Genomic DNA, 25,946 nt, shown 5'->3' on the forward strand with positions numbered 1-25,946 from the left:
AGTGCAAGTTGTTATGGTTATTTTTGAGATGGAGAAACAGTTAACATTATGTTGTAAGGGTTTAAACATTAGCTTATTTTCCCTTTCCACAGAAGCTGTATGTCATGCTGAGTGTTCCCTGCATTTTTTAACATACTTGCCAACATTTTTCAAGCCGTTCTTCACTGGCACTAGAGACTCAGTATGGACTGTGCAGATCATTTGAGGTGGGACTAGAGCCTTCAAGAACTAATTTGAATCTAATCCCATCACCCATCTATTCATAGAATTTACAGGGCAGAAGGAGCCCATTGAGTCTGCAGCGACCCTTGGAAAGAGCACCCTACTTAGTCTCCACCCTATCCCAGTAACCCACCTAACATTTTTGGACACTAAGGGGCAATTTAGCATGGCCAATCCACCTAACCTGTGGATCTTTGGACTGTGGGAGGAAACTGGAGCACCCAGAGGAAACCCATACAGACACGGGGAGAAAATACAAACTCCTCACTGGAAGTCTGTTTTGTTCAATACTATATGTAGTTACTTTATTTTTAAGACTAGATGGATCTTCCTGCATGTTTATTTGACAATTTGGGATAGATTGTAACATGCATCCTAGCTTTGTGGATTGATTGGACGCCACAGAAACCATCTAAGTCAGTAGCAATTAAAATTCCAAACCCCTTCATCTTTTAGTGAAAACTGATTAAAGATGGCAGGAGAACCTCATCAGCTGTGCCTACTGACGTGAGCAACATGAGTTGATACAATCTGGAATCAGTGAGGGCACGCCACAGAATAGACGGGTATTAAGCGAGATTCCGATGCAGAGCTGACAAATGACGAAGGAAGCCTGATGTAGTCATTCTATTGCCATGCCATAAAATAAGAATACCCAAATCATTAAGGCCTTTGAATATGTTAACTGCACAACAAGGTGTCTGACCTGAAAACTTTGGGGTAGCCATTTGGGGTAAGGGCTGTGGAGAACTTTGCTCAAAAACGGGCAGGAGAGTTACAACAACAGATTTAATTTATAAGGCGCTTTAGACATGGTAAAATGTCCAAAGCAACTTCACAGGGAGGTTATCAAACCAAATTTGACACTGAACCACTAAAGATATTAGAACAGGTGGTGAAAGAGATAGTTTTGAAGGAGCAACTCAAAGGAGAAGAGACAGATGGAGAGACACGGGGAGGAAATTCCAGGGCCTGGAGGCATATGTAGGCGTGGAGTACTAGAATCAGGAATGCACAAGAGGTTAGAGTTGGAGAAGTGCAGAGACATCAGTGGATATTATGGTCAGAGGAAGTTGGGAGGGGAGGAGGGGAAGCCATAGCGAGATTTGACCATGAGGATGACATTTTTTTAAATTGAGGCATTATGGGACTGGGAACTAATGTAATTCAGTACGAAGTCTTACAACACCAGGTTAAAGTCCAACAGGTTTGTTTCGATGTCACTAGCTTTCGGAGCGCTGCTCCTTCCTCACCTGAGGAAGGAGCAGCGCTCCGAAAGCTAGTGACATCGAAACAAACCTGTTGGACTTTAACCTGGTGTTGTAAGACTTCGTACTGTGCTCACCCCAGTCCAACGCCGGCATCTCCACATAATGTAATTCAGTAAGCATAGGGTACAGACATCAGGTGTTTTGGATCAGTTCAGGTTTATTGCTGCTGGAAGATGGGGAGCTAGCCCAGAAGTGCAAGGCTGAAGTGCTTGCAACTATCTTTAGCCAGAGAGCCGAATGGATGGCCCATCTTGGCCTCTTCCTTAGGTCCCCAGTATCACAGCAATAACCTGCTTAGTTTGGGTTCTGCCGGTGCCACTCTGCTCCTGATCTCATTACAGCCTTGGTGCAAGTATGAACAAAAGAGTTGAACTCGAGGAGTGAGAGTCGCCTCCCTGGACACAAAGGTAGCATTTGAGTGTGGAATCAAGGCACTCTCGTGAAACTGGAATCAGGGAAACTGGAAACGGGGGCGAAAACTGGTTGGAGACATACCTGTCATGAATGAAGATGGCTGTGGTGGTTGCAGGTCAATATCATAGGTCCAGGACATCACTGCAGAAGTTCCTCATGTCCGAGCCCAACCATCTTCACCTGTTTCATTAATGACCTTCCCGCTATCAGACGTGTGAATGGTTGCACAATGTTGAGCACTATTTGCAACTCCTCAGATAATGAAGCAGTTTATGCTCATATGCAGCGACATCTGGACAACATTCAGGCTTGGGCTGATAAGTGGCAAACAACATTTGTTCCAGACTAGTGCCAGGCAATTACCATCTCCAACAGGAAAGGATCTAACCATCTGTTGACATTCATTGGCATTACCATTGCTAAATCCCCCACCATCAACATCCTGGGGGGTCACCATTGACCAGAAACTGAACTGGAATAGCCATATAAATACAGTGGCTACAAGAGGAGCAGGTCAGAGGCTAAGAATCTTGAGCAAAGTAACTCATCTCCTCACTCCATCATCTACAAAGCAGAAGTCAGGAGAGTGAAGGAAACCTCTCCACTTACATGGATGAGTGCAGGTCCAAAAACACTGGATGCTCAACACCATCCAGGACAAAGCAGCCCGCTTAATTGCTACCCCATCCATCACCTTTAAACACTCATTCCCTCCTCCAGCGATGCACAATGGCAGCAGTGTGTACCATCTACAAGATGCACTGTAGGAGCTCACCTAGGTCCCTTCGACAGCACCTTCCAAACCTGTGACCGCTATCACCAGGTGGACAAGGGTAGAGATGCATGGGAACAACAGCCCCTGCAAGTTCCCTTCTAAGGCACGCACCATCCTGTATGTGTCCTTTTGCCATTCCCTCACTTTCACTGGGTCAAAATGCTGGGACACCCTATCAAACCGCACTGTGGGTGCATCTACACCACATGGACTGCAGCGGTTCAAGAAGATGGCTCACCGCCACCTTCGCAAGGGCAATTAAGGATGGGCAATAAATACCTAGCCAATGATGCACACATAGAACATAGAAAGATACAGCGCAGTACAGGCCCTTCGGCCCACGATGTTGCACCGAAACAAAAGCCATCTAACCTACACTATGCCATTATCATCCATATGTTTATCCAATAAACTTTTAAATGCCCTCAATGTTGGCGAGTTCACTACTGTTGCAGGTAGGGCATTCCACGGCCTCACTACTCTTTGCGTAAAGAACCTACCTCTGACCTCTGTCCTATATCTATTACCCCTCAGTTTAAAGCTATGTCCCCTCGTGCCAGCCATTTCCATCCGCGGGAGAAGGCTCTCACTGTCCACCCTATCTAACCCCCTGATCATTTTGTATGCCCCTATTAAGTCTCCTCTTAACCTTCTTCTCTCCAACGAAAACAACCTCAAGTCCATCAGCCTTTCCTCATAAGATTTTCCCTCCATACCAGGCAACATCCTGGTAAATCTCCTCTGCACCCGCTCCAAAGCCTCCACGTCCTTCCTATAATGCGGTGACCAGAACTGTACGCAATACTCCAAATGCGGCCGCACCAGAGTTTTGTACAGCTGCAACATGACCTCCTGACTCCGGAACTCAATCCCTCTACCAATAAAGGCCAACACTCCATAGGCCTTCTTCACAACCCTATCAACCTGGGTGGCAACTTTCAGGGATCTATGTACATGGACACCTAGATCCCTCTGCTCATCCACACTTCCAAGAACTTTACCATTAGCCAAATATTCCGCATTCCTGTTATTCCTTCCAAAGTGAATCACCTCACACTTCTCTACATTAAACTCCATTTGCCACCTCTCAGCCCAGCTCTGCAGCTTATCTATATCCCTCTGTAACCTGCTACATCCTTCCACACTGTCGACAACACCACCGACTTTAGTATCGTCTGCAAATTTACTCACCCACCCTTCTGCGCCATCCTCTAGGTCATTGATAAAAATGATAAACAGCAACGGCCCCAGAACAGATCCTTGTGGTACGCCACTTGTAACTGAACTCCATTCTGAACATTTCCCATCAACCACCACCCTCTGTCTTCTTTCAGCTAGCCAATTTCTGATCCACATCTCTAAATCTCCCTCAATCCCCAGCCTCCGTATTTTCTGCAATAGCCTACCGTGGGGAACCTTATCAAACATGCCATGAAAGAATCCTAGTCTGGACCTAACAAAGGCATGGACGAGGATTTCAGCAGCAGAGAGGCTGAGGCAGGAGGTGGGGACAGTTCAATGGAGAGCGATTCGCACCGCCTACTCTTGTACACATCCCAGCAGCCATCATAAAATGACACTTAGGGGCTGGTTTAGCACAGTGGTCTAAATAGCTGGCTTGCAATGCAGAACAATGCCAGCAGCGCGGGTTCAATTCCCGTGCCGGCCTCCCCGAACAGGCGCCGGAATGTGGCGATTGGGGCTTTTCACAGTAACTTCATTGAAGCCTACTTGTGACAATAAGCGATCATTATTATTATTAACCAGGACCAGTGGTGGGTAACCTGCCCACCTGGGGTGGGGGATTGTATGTAGCATTAGGAGACTTGAGAGCAGCGAACAAGTGTTAATTTAAAAAAGAAACGAGTTCCAGAATCTTGAGTTGTGGTAAATAAGGGAGTATTGTATTGTGAAGTATTTTAGAGTCATTCTGAGTTCTGCTCTACTATGCAAGTGAGTGTCTCACTATTCCTTCTGAGCTTTAGTTAAATCAGTTTTATGCCAGTGTATTCACAGAATCGGGAGGCAGCAACTTTACAAGACCCTTTATTTTGGGTACCCGTGGTGCACAAGTAAATTTGAAATGAGTTATAAATTTTTTTTTAAATTAGTTAATGGGATGTGGATGTCGCTGACGAGGCTAGTATATATTGCCCATCCCTAATAGCCCTTGAACTGAATGATTTGCTTGGCCATTTCAGAATCATCCACCTTGCTGTGGATCTGGAGCCACGTAGGCCAGACCAGGTAAGGACAGCAGATTTCCTTCCTTAAAGGGCATTAATGAATCATCAGTTTTACAATAGTTTCATGCTCATCATTAAACTTTTAATTCTAGATTTTTATCCAATTTAAATTTCACCATCTGCCATGGTGGGGTTCAAACCTGGGTCCCCAGAGCCTGGGCCTCTATATTGCTAGTCCAGTAACAATACCACTACATCAGCACCTCTCCAAATATAAAGTTTGTTTACATTGACTGGTATTATATCTGTTTCCACAGATGTCCCGCACTTAAATTGACCTGGTTGGCTGCAGGTTTGAATGGGACCTTATTATTCGAGCTCCATCTTCAGTAGCCACAAACTGAAATTAGGCATTATAGGAATACAGCACATCAAACCCACAATACAAGGAATTGACACCAGCTCCTCGCACAAGGCGAGGTTTTCCACGCAACGGCACATTTAACAATTCAAGGAAAATTAGTATCGTGGAGACCCCTGTTCAAGTGCACCAGGGCAGTGGTTGAAGGAGGAAGGAACGACAAACAGATGAGATGCAAGGAAAGATATTCTTCGGATGCCGTGTGTCCTTGGTTTCATGTTTCCGAGCACAGTCACGTTGTCACAACAGAAGCGACCGTGCTACATTTCATTGGGCTGCCTCTTTAACTGCTCCCAACAAGAATCTTTGCCGATTGGTACATGAGACTATGACGGGAGCTAACTGTGTGACCCATTGGCAAAGGATATTTGAACAGAATGGAATATCAGAGCCACAGTACTCAAGTGAACATATAATATCCCATGTGCTCGGAGGAAAAACTGTTAAGTATCATGAAATTCAGCTCTAGGTTAGACTTGTGTCTATTGAAATGCTTTTAAGTGTGATGTAAATAGCTGTTCGCCTGAAAGGGAACCAAAACCTTGTGTATATTACAAATGTTGAGGGGGTTGAAGGATATAAAAAGAATGTAAAGATGATCTTTAAAGAGGTGTTCAAAATTGCGAGGGAGTTTCAGGAACAATATTAGGCCATTCAACCCCTCAGGCTGTACCACCATTTGATTTGATCATAAGAAATCAGAGCAGGAGCAGGCCATTCGGCCTATCGAACCTGCTCCGTCATTCAGTAAGATCATGGCTGATCTGTGGTCTTATCTCCACCTTTCTGGCTGTCTCCCCCATAACTCTTAACTCTCTTGTCGATCAAAAAGCAGTCAATCACAGCCTTGAATATATTCAATGATCCGGCCTCACAGCTTTCTGAACTAGAGGATTCTAAAGACCAGCGACCCCTGAAAGAAGAAATTTCTCCTCCGTTTTAAATGGGAAGCCTCTCATTTTTAAACTGTGCCCCTCCTCCCGTTCTAGTCTCCATTGTCACATTGTCATTGCTGATAAATCATAGGATCATAGAAACGTTACAGTACAGAAAGAGCCCATTCAGCCCATCGTGTCCATGCCAGCCCGAGGAGACCCACCCTTTCTAATCCCACCTTCCTGCACCTGGTCTACAGCCCTGTATCTTGCAGCACTTAAGGTGCAGATCGAGGTACGTTTTAAAAAGAGTCTAGGGTCTCTGTCTCCACCACCAACTCGGGCAGCGAATTCCAGACTCCCCCTACTCCGTACATAAAGTTCTTCCTCATGTCCCTTCTACACCTTCTGCCACTTATCTAGAATTCTCCGCCAAGGGAAACAATTTTATCCTGTCCACATCTCTTCCCCTCATAATTTTGTACACCCCAATTAAGTCACCCCTCAACCTTCTTTGTTCCAAGGAAAAAGCCCCATTCTATCCAATCTCTCCACGTGGCTACACTATTCAAACCCTGGAAACATTCTTGTAAACCTCCTCTGCACTCTCTCCAGAGCAATTACGTCCTTCCTGTAATGTGGTGGCCAGAACTGCACACAATACTCCAGTTGTGGCCTCGCCAGTCAGTGTGTTAGACAATTCCAACATTAACTCCATTTATATTCTATACCTCTGCCAGGGAAAGAGAGCAGTCCATATGGTTTCTTTGCAACCTTGTCTACTTGAACTGCTGCCTTTAGGGACCTACGTACTTGTACGCCAAGATCTCTTAATTCAACTACCCCTCTTAGTATATTCCCATTTATTGCGTACTCCCTATACTGTTTAACTTCCCTTAATGCAGGACCTCACATTTCTCTGTGTTAAATTCCATCAGCGACTTTACTACCCACTCCACCAACCCATATATATCATTTTGGAGATTGTAGCTATCCTCTCTCTGTTCACCACTCGGCCAATCTTTTTCTCAACTGCAAATTTCCCAACCGTACCGCCATGTTCACGCCCAAATCATTACTATATAACAAACAGTAATGGTCGCAACACCGAGCCTTGTGGAACACCACTTGAAACAACATTCCATTTGCAAGGGCAGCCATCGACCAATACTCTTTTGTTTCCTGTTACTAAGCCAATTTTTTATCCAGTTTGCCACATTGCCCTGTATCCCATGGGCTTTTACTTCTTTGACCAATCTCCAAGTGGTAGTTTGGTCAAACGCCTTGCTAAAATCCATGTACACAACATCCATTGCACTACCTTTATCAACCCTTCTTGTCACTTAAGAATTCAATCAAATTTGTGAGGCAAGACCTTACTTTAACAGTACCATGCTGACTTTCCCTGACAAGTCCACACCTTTCTATGTGACAGTCAATCCTGTCTCTCTGGATTGATTCTACTAATTTGTCCACCAGTGACATAAGACTAACTAGCCTATAATTTTTTGGCATTTCTTTGATCCCTTTTTAAACAATGGAACCATGTTTGCATTTCTCCAGTCCTCCGGTACCTCCCTGTATCTAGTGAGGATTGGAAAGTCATCCGCAGAGCATCTGCTATCTCTTCCCTGATCTCCTTCAGTAGCCTTGGAAACAATCCATCTGGCCCTGGCAATTTATCAACTTTCAAGGATTTCAATCCTTGGAGTGCTTCCTCTCTTTAAAAAATATTTTTATTCTCCATTTTCATGTTTTCTTCAGAATTTACACCCCATCAACAAACAGTAAAAGGTAACAAATACAATGTCAGTCCCCTTATCAACAACAACAATCCCATTCTCCCACCACCCCAAACAACAGCCCACCTGACAATATAAGCATCAAATAAAACAAACCCTCCCAAGGTGGGAAAATAAAGAAAAGGAAAAAAGAAAAAGGAATCAGGAATCGCCTATGGTCACCATTGACATATGCAGTCCACCCACAACCCCCCCCCCCGCCAAATATTCAATGCCATCCAATCCCCGAAAGAGTACCGTGAATGACACCCATGAATTGTAGACACTGCCCCCAAACCCCTCCCCTCCACTTCCTCTTGTAAACTCCTCCCCCCAACCTCGGCTCTTTCCCCCAACTTTTCTCCCCAGCTAGACTCACCGGAACCTGTTCTACCAGGCTCCGATGGACGTAGCCCCTCTCCCCAACTCACTCCCGTTCACTGGCCGGCTTAAACCGGCCAGCGTGGAGACCCCCGCCCGGGTCTCCTTCCCCCTTGCCCGGTCCCAGGAAAACCAAGAAATCCCCTTTAGCACACAACCCCCGCATTCACACCCAAGCCCCAAAGAACCATCATTGCAAATGAAAGTTCCATCTCTTCCCTTGTCCAAATATATACAGCGTCAACTCATTTATACATACACCAACACGCAGTGAAAAAATAAAGTTACATGAGGCTATATTGGTACACAACCAATTCTCAATTCTGTCCCAGTCCTTCTGCCTTCGCAAACTCCTCTGCTGCTTCCGCTGTCCCAAAATAAAAGTCCTTGGAATTGGAAGTCACCCTCAACTTAGCTGGATATACTATGCCGCACTGATGTACAGTGCCTTCTTCACCCAGCTGAAAGCAGCCCACCTCCTCGCCAGCTCCACCGTAAAGTCCTGGCATATACGTATACCAGCTCCAGCCCAGTGCACCACCCGCTTCTGCTTTGCCCAGCACAGGACCTTCTCCTCCATGCTGTACCCACGGAAACACACAGTTACTACTCTTGGCGGCTCACTCGCCTTTGGTAGGCCTCCACGACCGATGAGCCCGATCCAGTTCATATCGGGAGGGATTGTCCCCCTCCCTCAATAGCTTTGCCAGCATCGTGGCAAAATACTCCGTCGGCCTCGGGCCTTCCACTCCTTCGGGCAGACCCACGATCCTCAGATTCTGTCGCCTGGATCTGTTTTCCAGGTCTTCCATTTTGGCTTGCAGGCCATTGCTGGTCTCTATCACCTTCCGCAGCTCCTTCCCCATCGAGGTGAGTTGATCACTGTGCTGCGATAATGCCTCTTCCACTTCCTTCAGTGTCTCACCCTGCTCCTGCACCTCCATCGCTGCGCTCGATACCACCGCCCTCACCAGGGCAATTGCCTCCTCCACCAGCACTTTCAATACTGCCCCCATCTCCTCCTTCATCGCTTCCATGTGTTTTGTGAACTGTTTTTCAGGTTCCATAGCCATCACCTTGGTCATTTCTTCTGCTGTGAGCGATGCGGCCTCCCCTGGTGCCCCAGCCTCCGCTTTCCTTACAGTTCCTGCGCTGACTTTTCCACTCATCAGCGGACTTCCGTTAACCCCCTTTTTCACGGCCGCTTTTCTCCCAAACTTGGACATTTCTCCTCCCTGTGACTTTTCAGCCTCCGTTGCCCCCGGGACCGGACGTTAACAGTCCAAAATTCCTATTCCCAAGCGGGAGCCCCCCAGTGTGCAGCTGCCTCCTTCCCGCCGTCACCGGAAGTCCACCTCCTCTCTCTTTACGTTTATCCCACCCAGTATCGCACAGTGTTCTTCCTGGGCGACTATATCTGCATCATCCATTTCCTTTGTAAACACGGAGACAAAATATTCATTTAAAACCCTTCCCACACCCTCTACATCTGCACACAAGTTCCCTTCTTCATCTCTGATAGGTCACACTTTTTCTTTAACCTTTTATCATTAATATATTAGTAGAACATCTTTGGGTTTTCTTTAACTTTACATACTAATCTTTTTTCATGCCCTCTCTTTGATTTCCTTTTTGACTTTGTCCACATACTCATCCTGGCTATCTGCAGTGGTTAGTTCTTTGTGCCTACCTTTTTCTTTTTTCTGTTTGATCTTACCCCGTGTTCCTCCAAACAACTAGGGGGGTCTAGATTTGGCAGTACCACTCTTATTTTTGGAGGGGACATGCATGTCTACGACATACACTTGTACCAAAGGCAGTATGGCAACATCCTGGACCGTGCCATTTGTTTTCCTGATGCTGATGGCCAAACCAAACGCTTTCCAGGCTTGAGTGTCTGTCCGTTTGACGCTGCAGGTGTTCCCCACTTTGGAATGTCGGGGCAGCCTTGTCCGTGTAAAGCAGCTCTCCAATGAGAGCTTGGTTCATGTTGTCTTGGATCCCAGACCCCTCACAGCCGTTCTATTACACTAATCAAGTTGGGTTAACGCTCTGCAGGATGCAATTTCTGGAGACACCAGGTTGCCCCAGCATCAGGATTGTATTTGCCTGCTTCCAGCTCCCACCCCAATGTCCCAGCAGGGTTTCTATTGATCAGCACTACAGAACCTTTTATTATCCAGTCTGTGAAGGAGTGGATGGTGCCGGTTAATCAAAAATGCCAGTTAATGCAGAGTTCCATTTAACAATTACTTGTAGCATGAACAGGAAGCGAAGCATTCTTTTTACTCCTGATCTTTAACAGCACATAAAACGGAAATTAAAAAAACAGTATACAGGAATGGATTCCAGATAATTTTGTAATTGCTCCCATTTGGTGAAGTGATGATTCACATTAGAGGAACATTAGAAATGCTGCTGAATTGAGAATTCGGGTTGGTAGAATGCCAGATAACACGAGGTTTACTGTACTCCAGGTGCCAAATGACAAAATGCCCTTGACCTGTGTATCTGAACAATATAATTAACACACAGGGCAGCACGGTGGCACAGTGGTTAGCATTGCTGCCTATGGCGCTGAGGACCCGGGTTCGAATCCCGGCCCTGGGTCACTGTCTGTGTGGAGTTTGCACGTTCTCCACGTGTCTGCGTGGGTTTCACCCCCACAACCCAAAGATGTGCAAGTTAGGTGGATTGGCCATGCTAAATTGCCCCTTAATTGGAAAAAATAATTGGGTACTCTAAATTTATAAAAAAATATATATAATTAACACACCAATGAGACCATCCCCTTGCTCTATTCCCGTGGCCGTACAAGTTTCTTTCTCTTAAGTGCGCATCCAATTTTCTTTTGAATTAATTGATCGCCTCCTCTCCCACCACCGTCATAGACAGTGAGTCCCTGGTATATTGTGCTACCTTCAGAAGGAAATTGCATAAACACAAGAAGGATAAAACATTTGCTGAGCGATGGGGAAGTGAGACCAAATGGGTAGCCCAGGGATTCCCAAACATTTCCAGCCACGGAGCCATTTTGTCCTCCCAAGAGTACTGAAGGAATACCTGAGAAACGTTCTCATTCTGTTGAAGAGCCAATCCACAAAAAAACAGATTGTTTTCGCGCAAAGCGTGCAAACATACAAAAACCTAACTTAAAGGGTGTGATTTTCCCACTGCGTTGCACCCAGCACCAATCCTGTTGCGCCGGGTGCATCACGGGAGAGACTGAAACAATTTTTGCGCTGTTTGCGGGTCACCCGACTTGCTATGCCCCACGTGATGTGGATCACCCCCTTGCTGGACGTGGTCAAGATAATTATTTAAATTAGCCATTTGGCTCTGTTAAACGTACGCAGCCGTTTGACGCCACATTATCCTGGCTCCCGGTAGTCACCTGCTCCACCGGTGAGGACTCAGTGGGGAGCGGATAAGTACTGGTCTCCAGAAGCAGACCAGATGTGATGGATACTCCAGGGGCTTCAGAGGCCATTGGAGCCCCGTCCCCATGTGGTTGGGGTCAGGCCTGGCACCCTGGCAGTGCCAAAGGGCAGGGCCTGAGGGGGGCCATGGCCATTAAAGGGGGGGGGTGAATGGAGACATGAAAGAGGGGGGAGGGGGTACTGAAAGGGAGGGGCTGTAAAGTGGGGGGCCCTCAGTGACCTCATAGCAGTGTATGCTCACTTGGGGGAGAGGAGGTAGCAGTGCCCCGATGCATTGGAGGATGGATGGGTGTAGGGCCGGGTCACCCTCATGCCTGGGTTGTGGGGTGGTGGTGGGCGGTGGGGTGGGAGGGAGAGAGGCACCAGCCTCTGATTGGATGAGCTGGAAACAAGACAAAACTCAAATGGTATTGATCAGCCGAGCATGCCGCAGAACCCCTGGGTGGGCTTCCATGGAACCCAGTTTGGGAACCCCCGGGGTAGGTTTTTCAAAGAGTCAGAAAGTGGCCTCTTCCTGTTCTGCGTCATTCTTTGATTCTATAAATATATTGCCACAATATTAAAGTGAATTCACTCAATGGCAATTTGGTTCCACAGTGTATCAATGGGCTCAGCGAGGGGAGAGGGCCTTATTTTTATGCAACAATCGTATTCACTTTTTAATGATCGTCGTCTTCTCTGTTCTTTGCAGATTCACAGTCTTGCAGAGAAGGCCTTAACTCGCCCGCTCACTGTAGAGCAGAAGCAGATGATCTGGAATTTGTGTTCGAAGCGCCTTCAACAGTACGATACTTATCCTTGTCTTTTTTTAAGAAGTAATTCGTATTTTGCGCTCCCTAAGCTCTAGCTCACTACTCTGCATTCTGATATTACAGGCGAGATGGCTAGTCCCAAGCCTTGACTAATGTCACTTTGTGCCCAGTGACTGTCCAGCACTCGGGCAACCTGTAAGATTCATTGAGCATGTTTTACTCCTTTACTGTGTGGAAGCTTGTAGGCGCTTCATCACATATCTGGTGAAATCTGTGTAATGGAGAGAGCCGGATTCCCTTTGGGGGCAGGGCACTGATATACTAGAAGTTCAGTGATACACTTCTGGTCAAACAGAGGAGATTCCTTGTGTTTACAGTGAAACAATAGTTTAGAAACTTTCAAAATGGTTTATTTTGCACCTTGTTTCCTTTTATCTTCTAAGTGTGCCTGTGCAGTATGTGATCGAGGAGTGGGACTTCCGTGACCTGACCCTGAAAATAAAGCCACCAGTTTTTATTCCTAGACCAGAAACCGAGGTAAACAAATATATTCAATCACTTTGCGGGGCTGTATGGTGGTGTGTTTGTATTCCAGTTCATTGAGGCATTCTGCATTTCGATAATGATAAATGAATTGCGTAAAGAACCAAAGCATTCACTGTAAGACCACTTAGGATGAAATTGTTGCCGCTGGTCTCACTCTGTTCTCACTCCTGCTGCTCTGTCACCACTCTTATTCTCCCGCTGTTCTCGCTCTTTTCTCTTGGGCGTCTGCCTCTGGCCCTGATATCGCTGACAGGATTTTCTCGTCCTGCCGGGTGTGGGTCAGAGCCTGAAAATACTGGTGTTGATAGCTGCTTAGGCTCCCTTAAAAAGTTTAAGATCCAACTAAAGGAGCCTGACTGCAAATTTCTGGTCGGCCTCCTAATTTCCCACAATGTTGGGAGGCAGTTGGCAACAGCCCGGGGTGGGTAGAGGAGATGCGTGCGTCAGAGCTCCAGGCAGGCCTAGAAGCCCTCACTCCCTGCCTGGGTGTGAGCGCAGCAGGATCTTTCCTGGAAAGGGGCTCAGCTCCTCCCCTCCCGAGGCAGAGCTGACCAAACTGTAAGAACCACTTTTAAAGTTTTAAAGATGTTGGTGAGCGCCTCTGCTTGCCGCCTTCCTTCGAAAGGCAACTATCCTTGATTGAACAGGACACCTGCCTGCATGCCAATTCAGGGTCTGTCTCAGTGAAAATCCCAATGAGAGACTGTTACCTTCCCCCTCAGAGGCAGCTTCCAGACCCCAAAATAATCCCGACTCCTGTTTCCCACCCGTGCAGCGATTATCCAGTCGTTTTAATTGTTATAAATATGAACACTTTCCCTGGCGCCTATGACTTTGTCCCACATCTGTAGCCCAGCATCTGCTGAGTTTCCTTTAAGGCCTTGCCTTGCTTGTCAAACTGCATCTCGTCCTGTATTAAACTATGACTCCACTTGGTGCTGACCATTGGTGCTGTTCAACTGGACAAGGCTTGAATCCCTGCTTGCAACGCCACAGGCGCTTGACTCAAAACGGATCAAAGGATCTTCCATGTAATGTGAACTTCCTGTAGGGTGAGCAGCCCCGCTGGAGATTTTTCAGCGATGTCAGAAATGTCACAGTTTACATTGGATCACTTGCAGACTGAAGCGTGTCACAAGGCAGCCCAGGTGCCATGACTAACTGGGCCAGTGAGGCTTGAGCCATTTATCAGTGTTATCTGAACCTTGAGAGAAGGTTCATCCTCGAAATACACTCCCAACCGTTCCTATTTATAATCTGTAAGGTCGAGTTCAAGGAAGCTGTTTTCTGTTGAAGGGTATGCTTTTTCCGGGCACTTTAAAAGCAAATCCAACCAGCAGTAAAGCAAAGAAATAAATGTCATGAAAGTGCACCTGAATTGATCTGCCAGATTGGTCTACAACAGTCATTGTCAATCTCAGGGTCGCGACCTGCGGGTGGGTCGCGGGCCGGTGTTGGGAGGGTCGCAGAGCGATCGTTCCCGGCGTTCCTGATCGCGTGAGAAGTGCCCAATGGCCACGACCGGCTTTTAAAAATGCCAGCCGTCTCGCGCATGCGTGCCTCCTCAGCTGGATGTGGCAGTGCGCAGGCCTGGAGTCCAGCAGGGCAGACCGCCTCCTCCGTATGTCAGCACGCTTTTCCAGGAGCGGCGGCAGAGAACAGGTCACGCGCCCCGGTACACTGATGGCATGTACACTGGGCATGTACACTGGGCATGTACTCTGACGGCATGTACTCTGACGGCATGTACTCTGGGCAACAGGCCTGTGTGGAGAATGGAAGATGAATCTTTTTTGGACGAAGGAAGAGAGGGCCAGAAACACAAACAGGCCAGGATCTCACAACTGAATCTGCTGGAGAGAGCTTTGCAGGAGAGCCCAGGGCAGGTCAAAGCAGTGCTGGTGTGAGCTCCAGGACCTCTGATGAATAACCCATACAGAAATGTAATATTGAATGACAAAGCAGGTCAGATCGTGAGGACCAAGCAGGCTCACCTGTCGCATTAAAGATAAGCAAAAATGGTGGTTCGCCAAGGTCAGCTGGCATGGGTCGCAAAAGTTGGCCGGTTGGTAAAAATGAGTCCCAGGAAAAGAAGTTTGAAAAACACTGTTTTACACTACCCTGAATGTCCACCAGATGGCTGAGTTGGCACATTTTAGGTTTGAATCTCAAGAGTTGACTACAGAATAGATATTTACAGTTTTCTGCAAGAACTCCCGTTATTCAAATGAGATTTGTTTCATACCCGTCTCTAAGCGGTCGCACTGTCTCACAGTCTTGCTTGCTGATCTAGTCATACTTATTTACCTGTTGCAACTGCAAAAGTCATTTCTCGATGGTGCTTTTAATATTCTGAGTGTTTTTCTACAATTTATGGGGTATTGCGCTGCTTCCCCCCCAGCTCTCACCGTACATTTTTAGATCTGCATGATGTTTATCAGGCATGAGACACACTTGTTGTTGAAGCAGCTCTCAATTCAGCCTCCAGAACCTTGGCAAATGAATCGCTCGATGGCCCAGGAGCCGTTGAGTTTCAAACAGCAGCTAATCATCTCTCTATCCAGAGAACTCGCAATCCTTATTGTGTTGCCAGCAGTGTCTCGGTTTGCAGGCGGGGGAACACATGAGAGCGTCCTACTTAGGAGCAGCAGGAGCTCTTGGCCCCTCGAACCTGCTCTGCCATTCAATTAAATTCATGGCTGATCTGATTGTGCGTCTCAACCCACGTTCCTGTCTACCCCCCATAACCCTTCACTATCAGAAACCTATCTAACTCATTCTTGAATGAATTAATTAAATGACCCAGCCACCACCTTGCTTCATAAGATTTCATAGAATTAACAGTGCTGAAGGAGGCCATTAGGCCCATCGAGTCTGCACCGGCCCTTGGAAAGAACACCCCACCTAAGCCCACACCTCCATCCTATCCCCTTAAAACCTTTTTGGGATACTAAGGGCAATTTAGCATGGCCAATCCATCTGACCCGCACATCTTTGGACTGTGGGAGGAAACCGGAGCACCCGGAGGAAACCCACGCACACACGGGGAGAACGTGCAGACTCCGTACAGACAGTGACCCAAGCCGGGAATCGAACCTGGGACACTGGAGCTGTGGAGATAACCCCCCCCCCCCCCCCCCCATCCCAGGAATGAGTCAAATGAAATGCTTCCAATGTAATTAATTCCTTTTTCAAATAAGGAGATCAGAACTTGCATAATGCTAGGTGGCAAATGGTTAGCACTGCTGCCTCATGGCGCCGAGGTCCCAGGTTCAATCCCGGCCCCGGGCCACTGTCTGTGTGGAGTTTGCACATTCTCCCCTTGTCTGCCTGGGTCTCAACCCAAAAATGTGCAGGGTAGGTGGATTGACCATGCTAAATTACCCCTTAATTGGGGGGGGGGGGGGGTAGAAATTGGGTCCTCTAAATTTATTTTAAACAAAGGACTGTGCACAATACTCCAGATGTAGTCTCGCAAAGCCTTGTACAGCTGCAGTGAAACTTTTCCCTACATTTATATTCCATTCTCTACATTCCAGTCATTATATTCCATGAATGGGCTAGAGTCTGGCAGATGGAATAACAATGTTGACAAATGTGAGTTTATCCATTTTGGTAGGATTAACAGCAAAAGGGATTATTATTTAAATTATAAAATATTAAAACATGCTGCTTTGCAGAGAGACCTGGGTGTGCTAGTGCATGAGTCGCAAAAAGTTGGTTTACAGGTGCAACAGGTGATTAAGAAGGCAAATGGAATTTTGTCCTTCATTGCTAGAGGGATGGAGTTTAAGACTAGGGAGGTTATGCTGCAATTGTATAAGGTGTTAGTGAGGCCACACCTGGAGTATTGTGTTCAGTTTTGGTCTCCTTACTTGAGAAAGGACGTACTGGCACTGGAGGGTGTGCAGAGGAGATTCACTAGGTTAATCCCAGAGCTGAAGGAGTTGGATTACGAGGAGAGGTTGAGTAGACTGGGACTGTACTCGTTGGGATTTAGAAGGATGAAGGGGGATCTTATAGAAACATATAAGATTATGAAGGGAATAGATAGGATAGATGCGGGCAGGTTGTTTCCACTGGCGGGTGAAAGCAGAACTAGGTGGCATAGCCTCAAAATAAGGGGAAGTAGATTTAGGACCGAGTTTAGGAGGAACTTCTTCACCCAAAGGGTTGTGAATCTATGGAGTTCCTTGCCCGGTGAAGCAGTAGAGGCTCCTTCATTAAATGTTTTTAAGATAAAGATAGATAGTTTTTTGAAGAATAAAGGGATTAAGGGTTATGGTGTTCAGGCCGGAAAGTGGAGCTGAGTCCACAAAAGATCAGCCATGATCTCATTGAATGGTGGAGCACGCTCGAGGGGCCAGATGGCCTGCTCCTAGTTCTTATGTTCTTATGTTCCCCTTGCAATAAACACCACCTTTCTATTTAATAATAATAATAATCTTTATTAGTGTCACATGTAGGCTGACGTTAACACTGCAATGAAGTTACTGTGAAAATCCCCTAGTTGCCACACTCCGGCGCCTGTTCGGGTTCACTGAGGGAGAATTCAGAATGTCCAATTCACCTAACAAGCACGTCTTTTCGGACTTGTGGGAGGAAACCGGAGCTCCCGAAGACACTGGGCAAGCTCCACACAGACAGTGACCCTTGTCGGTAATCGAACCCGGGTCCCAGGGTGCTGTAAAGCAACAATGCTAACCACTGTGCTACCGGGCCACCCATCTTCTTACCTTCATGTCATTGGCAAATTTAGCTACCATACATTTGGTCCCTTGAGTCAAATCATTGATGCAGATTGTGAATAGTTGAGGCCCCAGCATTGAGTCATAGAGTCTTACAGCACAGAAAGAGGCCCTTTGGCCCATCGTGTCTGGTCTGTGCCAGCCATCTAACACTTATCTATTCTAATCCCATTTTCCAGCTCTTGGTTGGTAACTTAATTTCAAGTGCTCATCTAAATGCTTCTTAAATGTTGTGAGGGTTCCCGCCTCTGCCACCCTTTCAGGCAGCGAGTTCCAGATTCCCACTACCCTCTGGGTGAAAAAGGTTTTCCTCAAATCCCCTCAATCTCCTGTCCATTACCTTAAATCTATGCTCCTTGGTTATTGATCCTTCTACTAAAGGGGAAAAGGTTCTTCCTATCTACCCTATCTTTATACCTCATCATTTTGTACACCTCAATCAGATCCCCCCTAACAAGCCTCTCTTCATAGCTGAAATGCTCCAGTCCAACGGCACCGCTGCCGCTTCCTCCGACGAGGTACACTACGAGTCCGGTGGTAGCGGCGACCCTCAAAGCCTGGCGGCAATGGAGACGCCTCAGGGGGGCTTCGGTGTGGGCCCCGATACGGGAGAACCATCGGTTTGTCCTGGGGAAAATGAATGGGGGGTTCTTGAGTTGGCACAGGGCAGGTATTAGGAGGATGGGAGAACCTGTTCATAGACGGGAAGTTTGCGAGCTTTGGGGAGCTGGAGGAGAAATTTGGGCTCCCCCTGGAAATGCTTTTAGATATATGCAGGTAAGGGCGTTCGCTAGACGACAGGTGGTGGAGTTTCTGCTGCTGCCGGCACGCAGGATCCAGGACAGGGTGCTTTCGGGGGGGTGGGTTGGAGAGGGTGGGGGGGGGGGGGTAAGTTTGTGTCGGGAAGGGGATGCACTATTGTTTACTGTTTAATGTTTATTTGTTTATTTATGCACTTTTATTCTTGTTGTTTTATTATTTGTATAAAGGGGGGAGGTTCTATTTTTCTGTTGTGATAATCTGTGAAAGGTTTTGAATTTAAAAAAAATTTATTAAAAAAATTGCTCCAGTCCAGGCAACCTCCTGGCAAATCTCTCCACTGCACCCTCTCTAGTGCAATCATATCCTTCCTGTAGAGTGGTGTCCAGAACTGCACACAGTACTCTAGTTGTGGCATGATCAGTGTTTTATACAGCATCATAACCACCCTGCTCTTATAATCTATGCCTTGTCTAATAAAGGCAAATACTCCATATGCCTTCTTAACCACCTGTCCTGCTGCCTTCAGGGACCAATGGACATGCACCACAAGATCCTTCCATTCCTCTGGGCTTCCTAGCGTCCTACCGTTCATTGTGTATTCACTCGCCTTGTTTGTCCTCCCATAATGCATCACCTCGCACTTTTCAGGGTAAAATTCCATTTGCCACTGTTCTGCCCATCTGGCCAGCCTGCCTATTTAAGGCTTTCCTCCTCGCTATTTACCACACCACCAATTTTCGTGTCATCTGCCAACCTACTGATCATACCACCCACGTTCCCATCTAGATCATTAATGTAGAAAACCAACAGCAAGGGGCCCAACACTGATTCCTGCGGTACCCCACTGGACAAAGGTCCAAGTAACACGAACAACCTGTGACCAACACTGTCCTCATCTATTCACCTAGTCACCTCCTCGAAAAATTCAATCAAATTTGTTAGATGTGATCGCCCCTTGACAAAGCCATGCTGACTATCTTTGATTAATCCTTGCCTCTCCAAGTGGAGATTAACTGTCCTCAGAATTTCTTCCAATAATTTCCCAACCATTGATGTTAGACTCACTGGACTGCAACTATCAGGGTCTTCCCTACTTCCCTTCTTGAGTAACGACACCACATTAGCTGTCCTCCAGTCCTCTGGCACCTCTTTTGTGGCTAGAAAGGATTTGAAAATTAGTGTCAGAGCTCCTGCAATCTCCTCTCTTGTCTCACACAGCAGCCAAGGATACAGCTCATCTGGGCCTGGGGATTTATCCACTTTCAAGCCTGCTAAAACCATTAATACTTCCTCCCTCTCAATACTAATCTGTTCAATTATATAACAGTCCCCCACCCTGCCTTCTATACCTACATTGTCCTTCTCCATAGTTAACATAGATGTAAAATACTCATTTAATGCCTCACCTACATCTTTTGGCTCCACACACCAATTGTCATTTGGTCACACCTACTCATTCCCTGGTTATCCTCTTACCCTTAACATACTTATAAAACACCTTGGGTTCTCCTTTATTTTTTCAAGCCCCCTCTTCTCTCTCCTAATTTATCTTTTAAGTAGCCTCCTGCACTTTCTATACTCTCAGGCATCCACTCTTTTCAGCATTATCTGCCATAAGCCTCCCCTTTTTTCCTGATCAGTCCTGTATTTATTTCCCTTGACATCAGGGTTCCCTGAACCTTTTGGTCCAACCCTTTACCTTTACAGGAACGTGATGGCTGTGCACTCTTGTTACCTTTTTGAATGACTCCCACTGCTCTGATGTAGATTTTCCTACAAGTAGCTTCTCCCAATCCACTTTTGCCAGTTCCTGTCATCCTATTAAAATTGGCCTCCCCCCAAATCAGAACCTTTATTTCTGGTCCCTCTTTGTCCTTTTCAATAACCACCTTAAATCTGACTGAGTTATGGTCATTATCACCAAAATGCTCCCCCACCGACAGTTCCACCACCTGCACAGTTTCATTCCCTAAAACTAGGTCAAGTACCGCCCCCTCGCTTGTAGACTTTCCACGTGCTGTTTAATAAGAATGTGGCTGACCTGTATCCTAACTCTCTCGAACTGCCTTGGCTCCATGTCCATTAATTTCCCTGGCTATCAATCTCAGAATTCAGAATGTCCAATTCACCTAACAGCACATCTTTAGGGGCTTGTGGGAGGAAACCGGAACACCCGGAGGAAACCCACGCAGACACGGGGAGAACGTGCAGACTCCGCACAGACAGTGACCCAAGCCGGGAATCGAACCTGGGACCCTGGAGCTGTGAAGCAATAGTGTTAACCACTGTGCTACCATGCCGCCCAATAGTTACACAGTGCAATGCAGTCGCTGTTTAATAATTCAAATGGGGTAGTAGGAGAGGAAGTAGGGAGGGGGGATGACATGGGAAATGTTGTGAGGGAAGAGCGGATGTGGATGGAATCGTGATGCCTGGGGGGTTGGGGGTAGAATGGAGGCTGGAGTGCGTCAGCATTTACCCCGAATCCCAGCTGCTGCTCCCCGCCCAGGCACACCACGACGCAGGAAGAAAGAATGAAAAGATAGCAAAAGAAGCAGAAGAGAACGGAGTTAGGCAGCAAGGGGGTTTTAGGAAGAGAGCAGCGGACAGGAAGAGAATAAGAGAGTCAGAAACAGATCAGAGAAGACACAAGAAGAAACCGCAGATGGATCGGAGAGACCATGGGCGGGATTCTACTGCAACTGGACGGATGGCCCGACGCTGGTGCCAAGAGCGCCGTGAACCACTCCGGCGTCGGGCCGACCGGAAGGTGCGGAATCCTCCGCTCTTCCGGGGGCTAGGTCGGCACCGGAGGGGTTGGCGCCGCACCAACCGGTGGCAAAGGGGGCGTGGTTCCGCGCATGTGCAGACCGGTCGGCGTGTTTCCTGCGCATGCGCAGGGGGGGGATCTTCTCCGCGCCGGCCATGGCGGAGCCCGACAGAGGCCGGTGCGGAAGGAAAGAGTGCCCCCACGGCACAGGCCCGCCCGCAGATCGGTGGGCCCCGATCACGGGCCAGGCCACCGTGGGGGGCCCCCCGGGGCCAGACCCCCTGCGCCAATCCCCCCCCCGAGGACTCACCTAGCCGGCCTACATGCCAGGTCCCACCGTGATGGACCATGTCTATTTCACGTCGGTGGGACTGGCCAGGAAACGACGGCCGCTCGGCCCTTCGGGGCCTGGAGAATTGCCGGGTGGACCGCTGGCAACGGCCCCCGACCGGCGGGGCGTAAACCCCACCCCCGCCCGAAAGCCAGCGCCAGTGAACATGGCAGATGGCGGCGGGCGGGATTCGTGCCCCCCCCCCGCCCCCCCCGGAGATGCTCCGACCTGGCGGGGGGTCGGAGAATCCCACCCCATATTCTTTGACTTATTATAAGAAAATAAGAACTAGGAGCAGGAGTAGGCCATCTGACCCCTCGAGCCTGCTCCGCAATTCAATGAGATCATGGCTGATCTTTGGTGGACTCAGCTCCACTTTCCGGCCTGAACACCATAACCCTTAATCCCTTTTTTCTTCAAAAAACTATCTTATCTTTATCTTAAAAACATTTAATGAAGGAGCCTCAACTGCTTCACTGGGAAAGGAATTCCATAGATTCACAACCCTCTGGGTGAAGATGTTCCTCCTAAACTCAGTCCTAAATCTACTTCCCCTTATGTACAGTGCCAGGGAATATCATCCCGTCTGTATTTTGAAGATACTACCTTGAGCTTCACGGTGTATGTTGAACGATTCTGCTTTTGTATTTTCATTTCTATCAATACATTTGATGAATTGTTTCATCTGTTGAGCATAATACCACCATTGGTCAAACTGGAAGCATAATAATAATCCCACGTAAATTCCAGTGTGCAGTTTCCTGCAAAGTCCATTGACCCTGAGCCATACCATCGCTGCAAGTTCCGAATGTGTAAAATACAGATTTCTGATCCTCAGGGACACAGAGCACTTGGGAGCATTTTCGTCAAGATCTGGACAAGGAACCCTCTTGGGGGCGGGGGGGGGGGGGGCGAAACATTTGTTGGAACGATTACTCTTAAAAGTATTGGAGAAGTAAAATTCACTTCAAACAGATCACAAAATTCATTTCAGTTTTTTTGTTTGTGGCTATTTTCGTTTTGCTTGGATAATTTTGATCATTAGTCATTAAAATGCTGATAAAGTGAGAAGTAATTGAAACGGGTTGATCAATTGTGATTTTTCTGCAGTGCTTCAGCACATTTACACAGGTCCAAATCAGAAGATGAATACGTTTACCTAACTCAGCTGCCTTATCTGATCTTGGTTTGTGCAAAGGCTCCTTTCGTTTCATTTTGACTTTTGTGCGCCATGATAAACTATGACTTCCACGAATCAAGGTGTATGCACCGCTGGCTGGGCAGGAAGTACAGCTGTCGCAAGATAATCATGGTTCTAGCTTTTTCTCACAAACAAAGATGCTTTGTTTCCAGGGGAAAATGAAGGGGCGGTGATGGGGCTTCCCCGTCTGGTGATTCAGCAGAGAACTGATGAAAGGCACGCATGGTGTTGTTCCAATTGTTGCAAGAAGTGCTGAGTTTTGTTGCGCTAAGCTGGGGGTGGGTATGGGTGGGAGGGGTTTCCTATCCACAGTGCCACGCTAATGCAAGTTGCTGGTACTTCTAATTGGTGGGAACAGTGTTATTGACTGTTCAAAAATTTGCTTGAGCAAAAGCGGAATTTGTAGAGTAAAGTACTGCGGATGCTGAAAATCTGAAATAAAAACGGAAAATGCAGGAACAACTCAGCGGGTCTGGCAGCATCTGGTGAGAGAGAAAAACAAGAGTTCACGTTTCGAGTCCGTCTGACCCTTTTTCAGAATTGACAATTTATAAAGCGCTAACCCTCAAAAAGGTGTTGGAAGTGCTCCACTTGCAGTGATTTACTTTGAAGTGCAGTGATTGTTGGTATATAGGAAGAAAAGAAAGACCTGCATTTATAACAGCGCTTTTCATGACATTAAGACATTACAAAGTGTTTTACAGCTAATGACGTTCCTTTGAAGTGTGGGCACTGGTATAATGTAGGGAAACGCAGTATCCAATATTCACACAGCAACCTTCCACAAGTGGCAATGTGAGATAATAAACACATCTGTTTTGCCGATTTTTGGTTCAGGGATAAATATTGGGCAGGACACGGGATAATTCCCCTGGAATAGGTAGCATGATAAGATCTTATGCATCTGAGGGCAAAGACGGGTCTCGGTTTAACATCTCATCCGAAAGGTGGCAGTGCGGACTGCACTAAACTTCCAACCTAACTCCATTCTCTGGAATGAAGTTTGGGCCTATTGATTCAGAGGCATGTCATGAATAGAGTTCAACACTCTGGAATCACCAGCAAGTGGTCATATTCTGGCTTCATAACATAGAACTTCTACAGTATAAAAGGAGGCCATTCGGTCCATTGGGTCTGCACCGGCCCTTGGAAAGAGCACCCTGCCTAGGCTCATGCCCTGACCCTATCCCCGTAACCTCACCTAACCTTTTGGACACGAAGGGGCAATTTAGCATGGCCAATCCACTTAACATGCACATCTTTGGACTGTGGGAGGAAACCGGAGCACCCAAAGGAAGCCCACGCAGACATGGAGAGGAAGTGCAAACTCCACACAGTCACCCGAGGCTGGAATTGAACCCGACCCCTGGCGCTGTGAGGCAGCAGTGTTAACCACTGTGCCACCATAGCGCCCCTTGATGAACATTGATGAAGCAGTTGAAGATGGTTGGGACAAAGATATTTTCTAGAGAAGCTGTAATAACACATTTCTGTGGTGGGGCAATGACTAGCATCAACAAATCTTCCTTTCTGATTTGCTCAAATTTCATATTCAGCAATTTGCAGCCATGTAATGACCAAATTATGCCAAAATCTGCAAGCTCCTTCTATAGGCATGTGTGCTCACCTTTCTTCTTTCAGTTTGGGATAGTTTATTCTTCTGAACTACAAGACCTCATTCTGGTACACCAAGGCTTATGCGCCATTGCTATTCAAAGCCTAATACCAATCTTGGTGTTTCAAAATCCTTACCACAGCGCTGTAAATGTTCGGAACATCATTTGAGTCCTATCAAACCCAGTCCCCCATTCCAGAGTCATCAAATCTCGGAGTGACGTCCTCCGTGGTGCCAAGCCGCTTAATCAAGCAAATTCCTGGGTGTGCACTTCACCAACAATCTGTCCTGGCCCACTCACGTTGACGCTATGGCCAAGAAAGCACAACAGTGCCTAAACCTCTTCAGGAAACTAAGGAACTTTGGCTTGTCCACATTGACAATTTTTACAGATGCACTATAGAAAGTATCCTGCCTGGCTGCATCACAGCCTGGTATGGCAACTGCTCGGCCCAAGACTTAAGAAACTACAGAGAGTTGTGAACACCGCCCAGTCCATCACGCGAACCCGCCTCCCATCCATTGACCCTGTCTGCACCTCCTGCTGCCTTGGAAAGTGGGCAGCATAATCAAAGACCCCTCCTGCCCGGGTTATTCACTCTTCCAACTTCTTCCATCAGGCAGGAGATACGAAAGTCTGAGCACGTGCCCGAACAGATTCAAAAGCAGCTTCTTCCCCGCTGTTACCAGACTCCTGAATGACCCTCTTATGGATTGAACTGATCTCTCCACACATCACCTGCACTGAGTAGTACTACACTCCGTATGCTTCACTCGATGCCTGTATCTATGTATATACATTGTGCATTTCTGTATGTCCTGTATTTTTTTTCCATGTATGGAATGATCTGTCTGGACTGTGTGCTGAACAATTCTTTTCACTGTACCTTGGTACATGTAACAATAAAACAAAACACAAACACAAAGCCTGAGTTGTACAATAACCAAAGGCTTTCGCTCTGGTGATCTGGACACCCGGATCTTTAATTCATTTTGACTAAAGACCCAGGACGTTCCAAGTGCTACATTGACCGACCCCCCCCCCCCCCCCCCCCCCAAACCATGATGCTCCGCTATCTTCCTGCTGCTTAATACCAGTTATCTACCTCCAACCGAGTACATAGCACCCTCTTTTATATCTTGAGAAGGATAAATAAAAAATTGATCACATGTAGTGTAACGCAGCGGGGGGTGAGTTGAGAAGGGCAGTTCCTCACTGCCAGAACTACACAGCGGGTCAAGTGCACTATGTTTTCCAGAAGGCATTACACTGAAACAGGAAGCAGAGGTGGGTATAAAAAGAAGAGGGGCCTGAACAAAGGGGATTGGCTGTCTGAATGTCTGTCAACGTAAAGGGCTGTTTGAGTGCCTGCGGGGGTAAAAGGACATGGTAGAGATCTGGTGAGCAACCTGAAAGGAAATTTGCTTTGCTCCATGGCTTTGAACTTTGGGGTG

General features: G+C 47.2%; 1 protein-coding gene across 11 annotated transcripts in view; it reads left to right on the forward strand.

Annotated features, from left to right (window-relative positions):
• hemk1 (HemK methyltransferase family member 1) overlaps window positions 1-25,946 on the forward strand; it is a 134,041-nt gene that overhangs the window by 1,548 nt on the left and 106,547 nt on the right. For 7 of the 11 annotated variants that reach the window (XR_011934223.1, XM_072472988.1, XM_072472990.1 and 4 more), the window contains exons 2-4: window positions 5,186-5,731; window positions 12,458-12,549; window positions 12,962-13,055. Coding sequence is in view for 10 of the 11 variants with exons in the window: in XM_072472988.1 (XP_072329089.1) it covers window positions 5,462-5,731; window positions 12,458-12,549; window positions 12,962-13,055 (456 nt within the window). In the remaining variant the exon portion in view is untranslated. Of the gene's footprint in view, window positions 1-4,883; window positions 4,930-5,185; window positions 5,759-12,457; window positions 12,550-12,961; window positions 13,056-25,946 lie in introns of those variants that run through there. The other 4 variants (XM_072472994.1, XM_072472996.1, XM_072472987.1 and 1 more) reach the window with 3 other exon arrangements.

Source organism: Scyliorhinus torazame, chromosome 13 (genome assembly GCF_047496885.1).
Source record: "Scyliorhinus torazame isolate Kashiwa2021f chromosome 13, sScyTor2.1, whole genome shotgun sequence".
Lineage (NCBI taxonomy): Eukaryota > Metazoa > Chordata > Chondrichthyes > Carcharhiniformes > Scyliorhinidae > Scyliorhinus > Scyliorhinus torazame.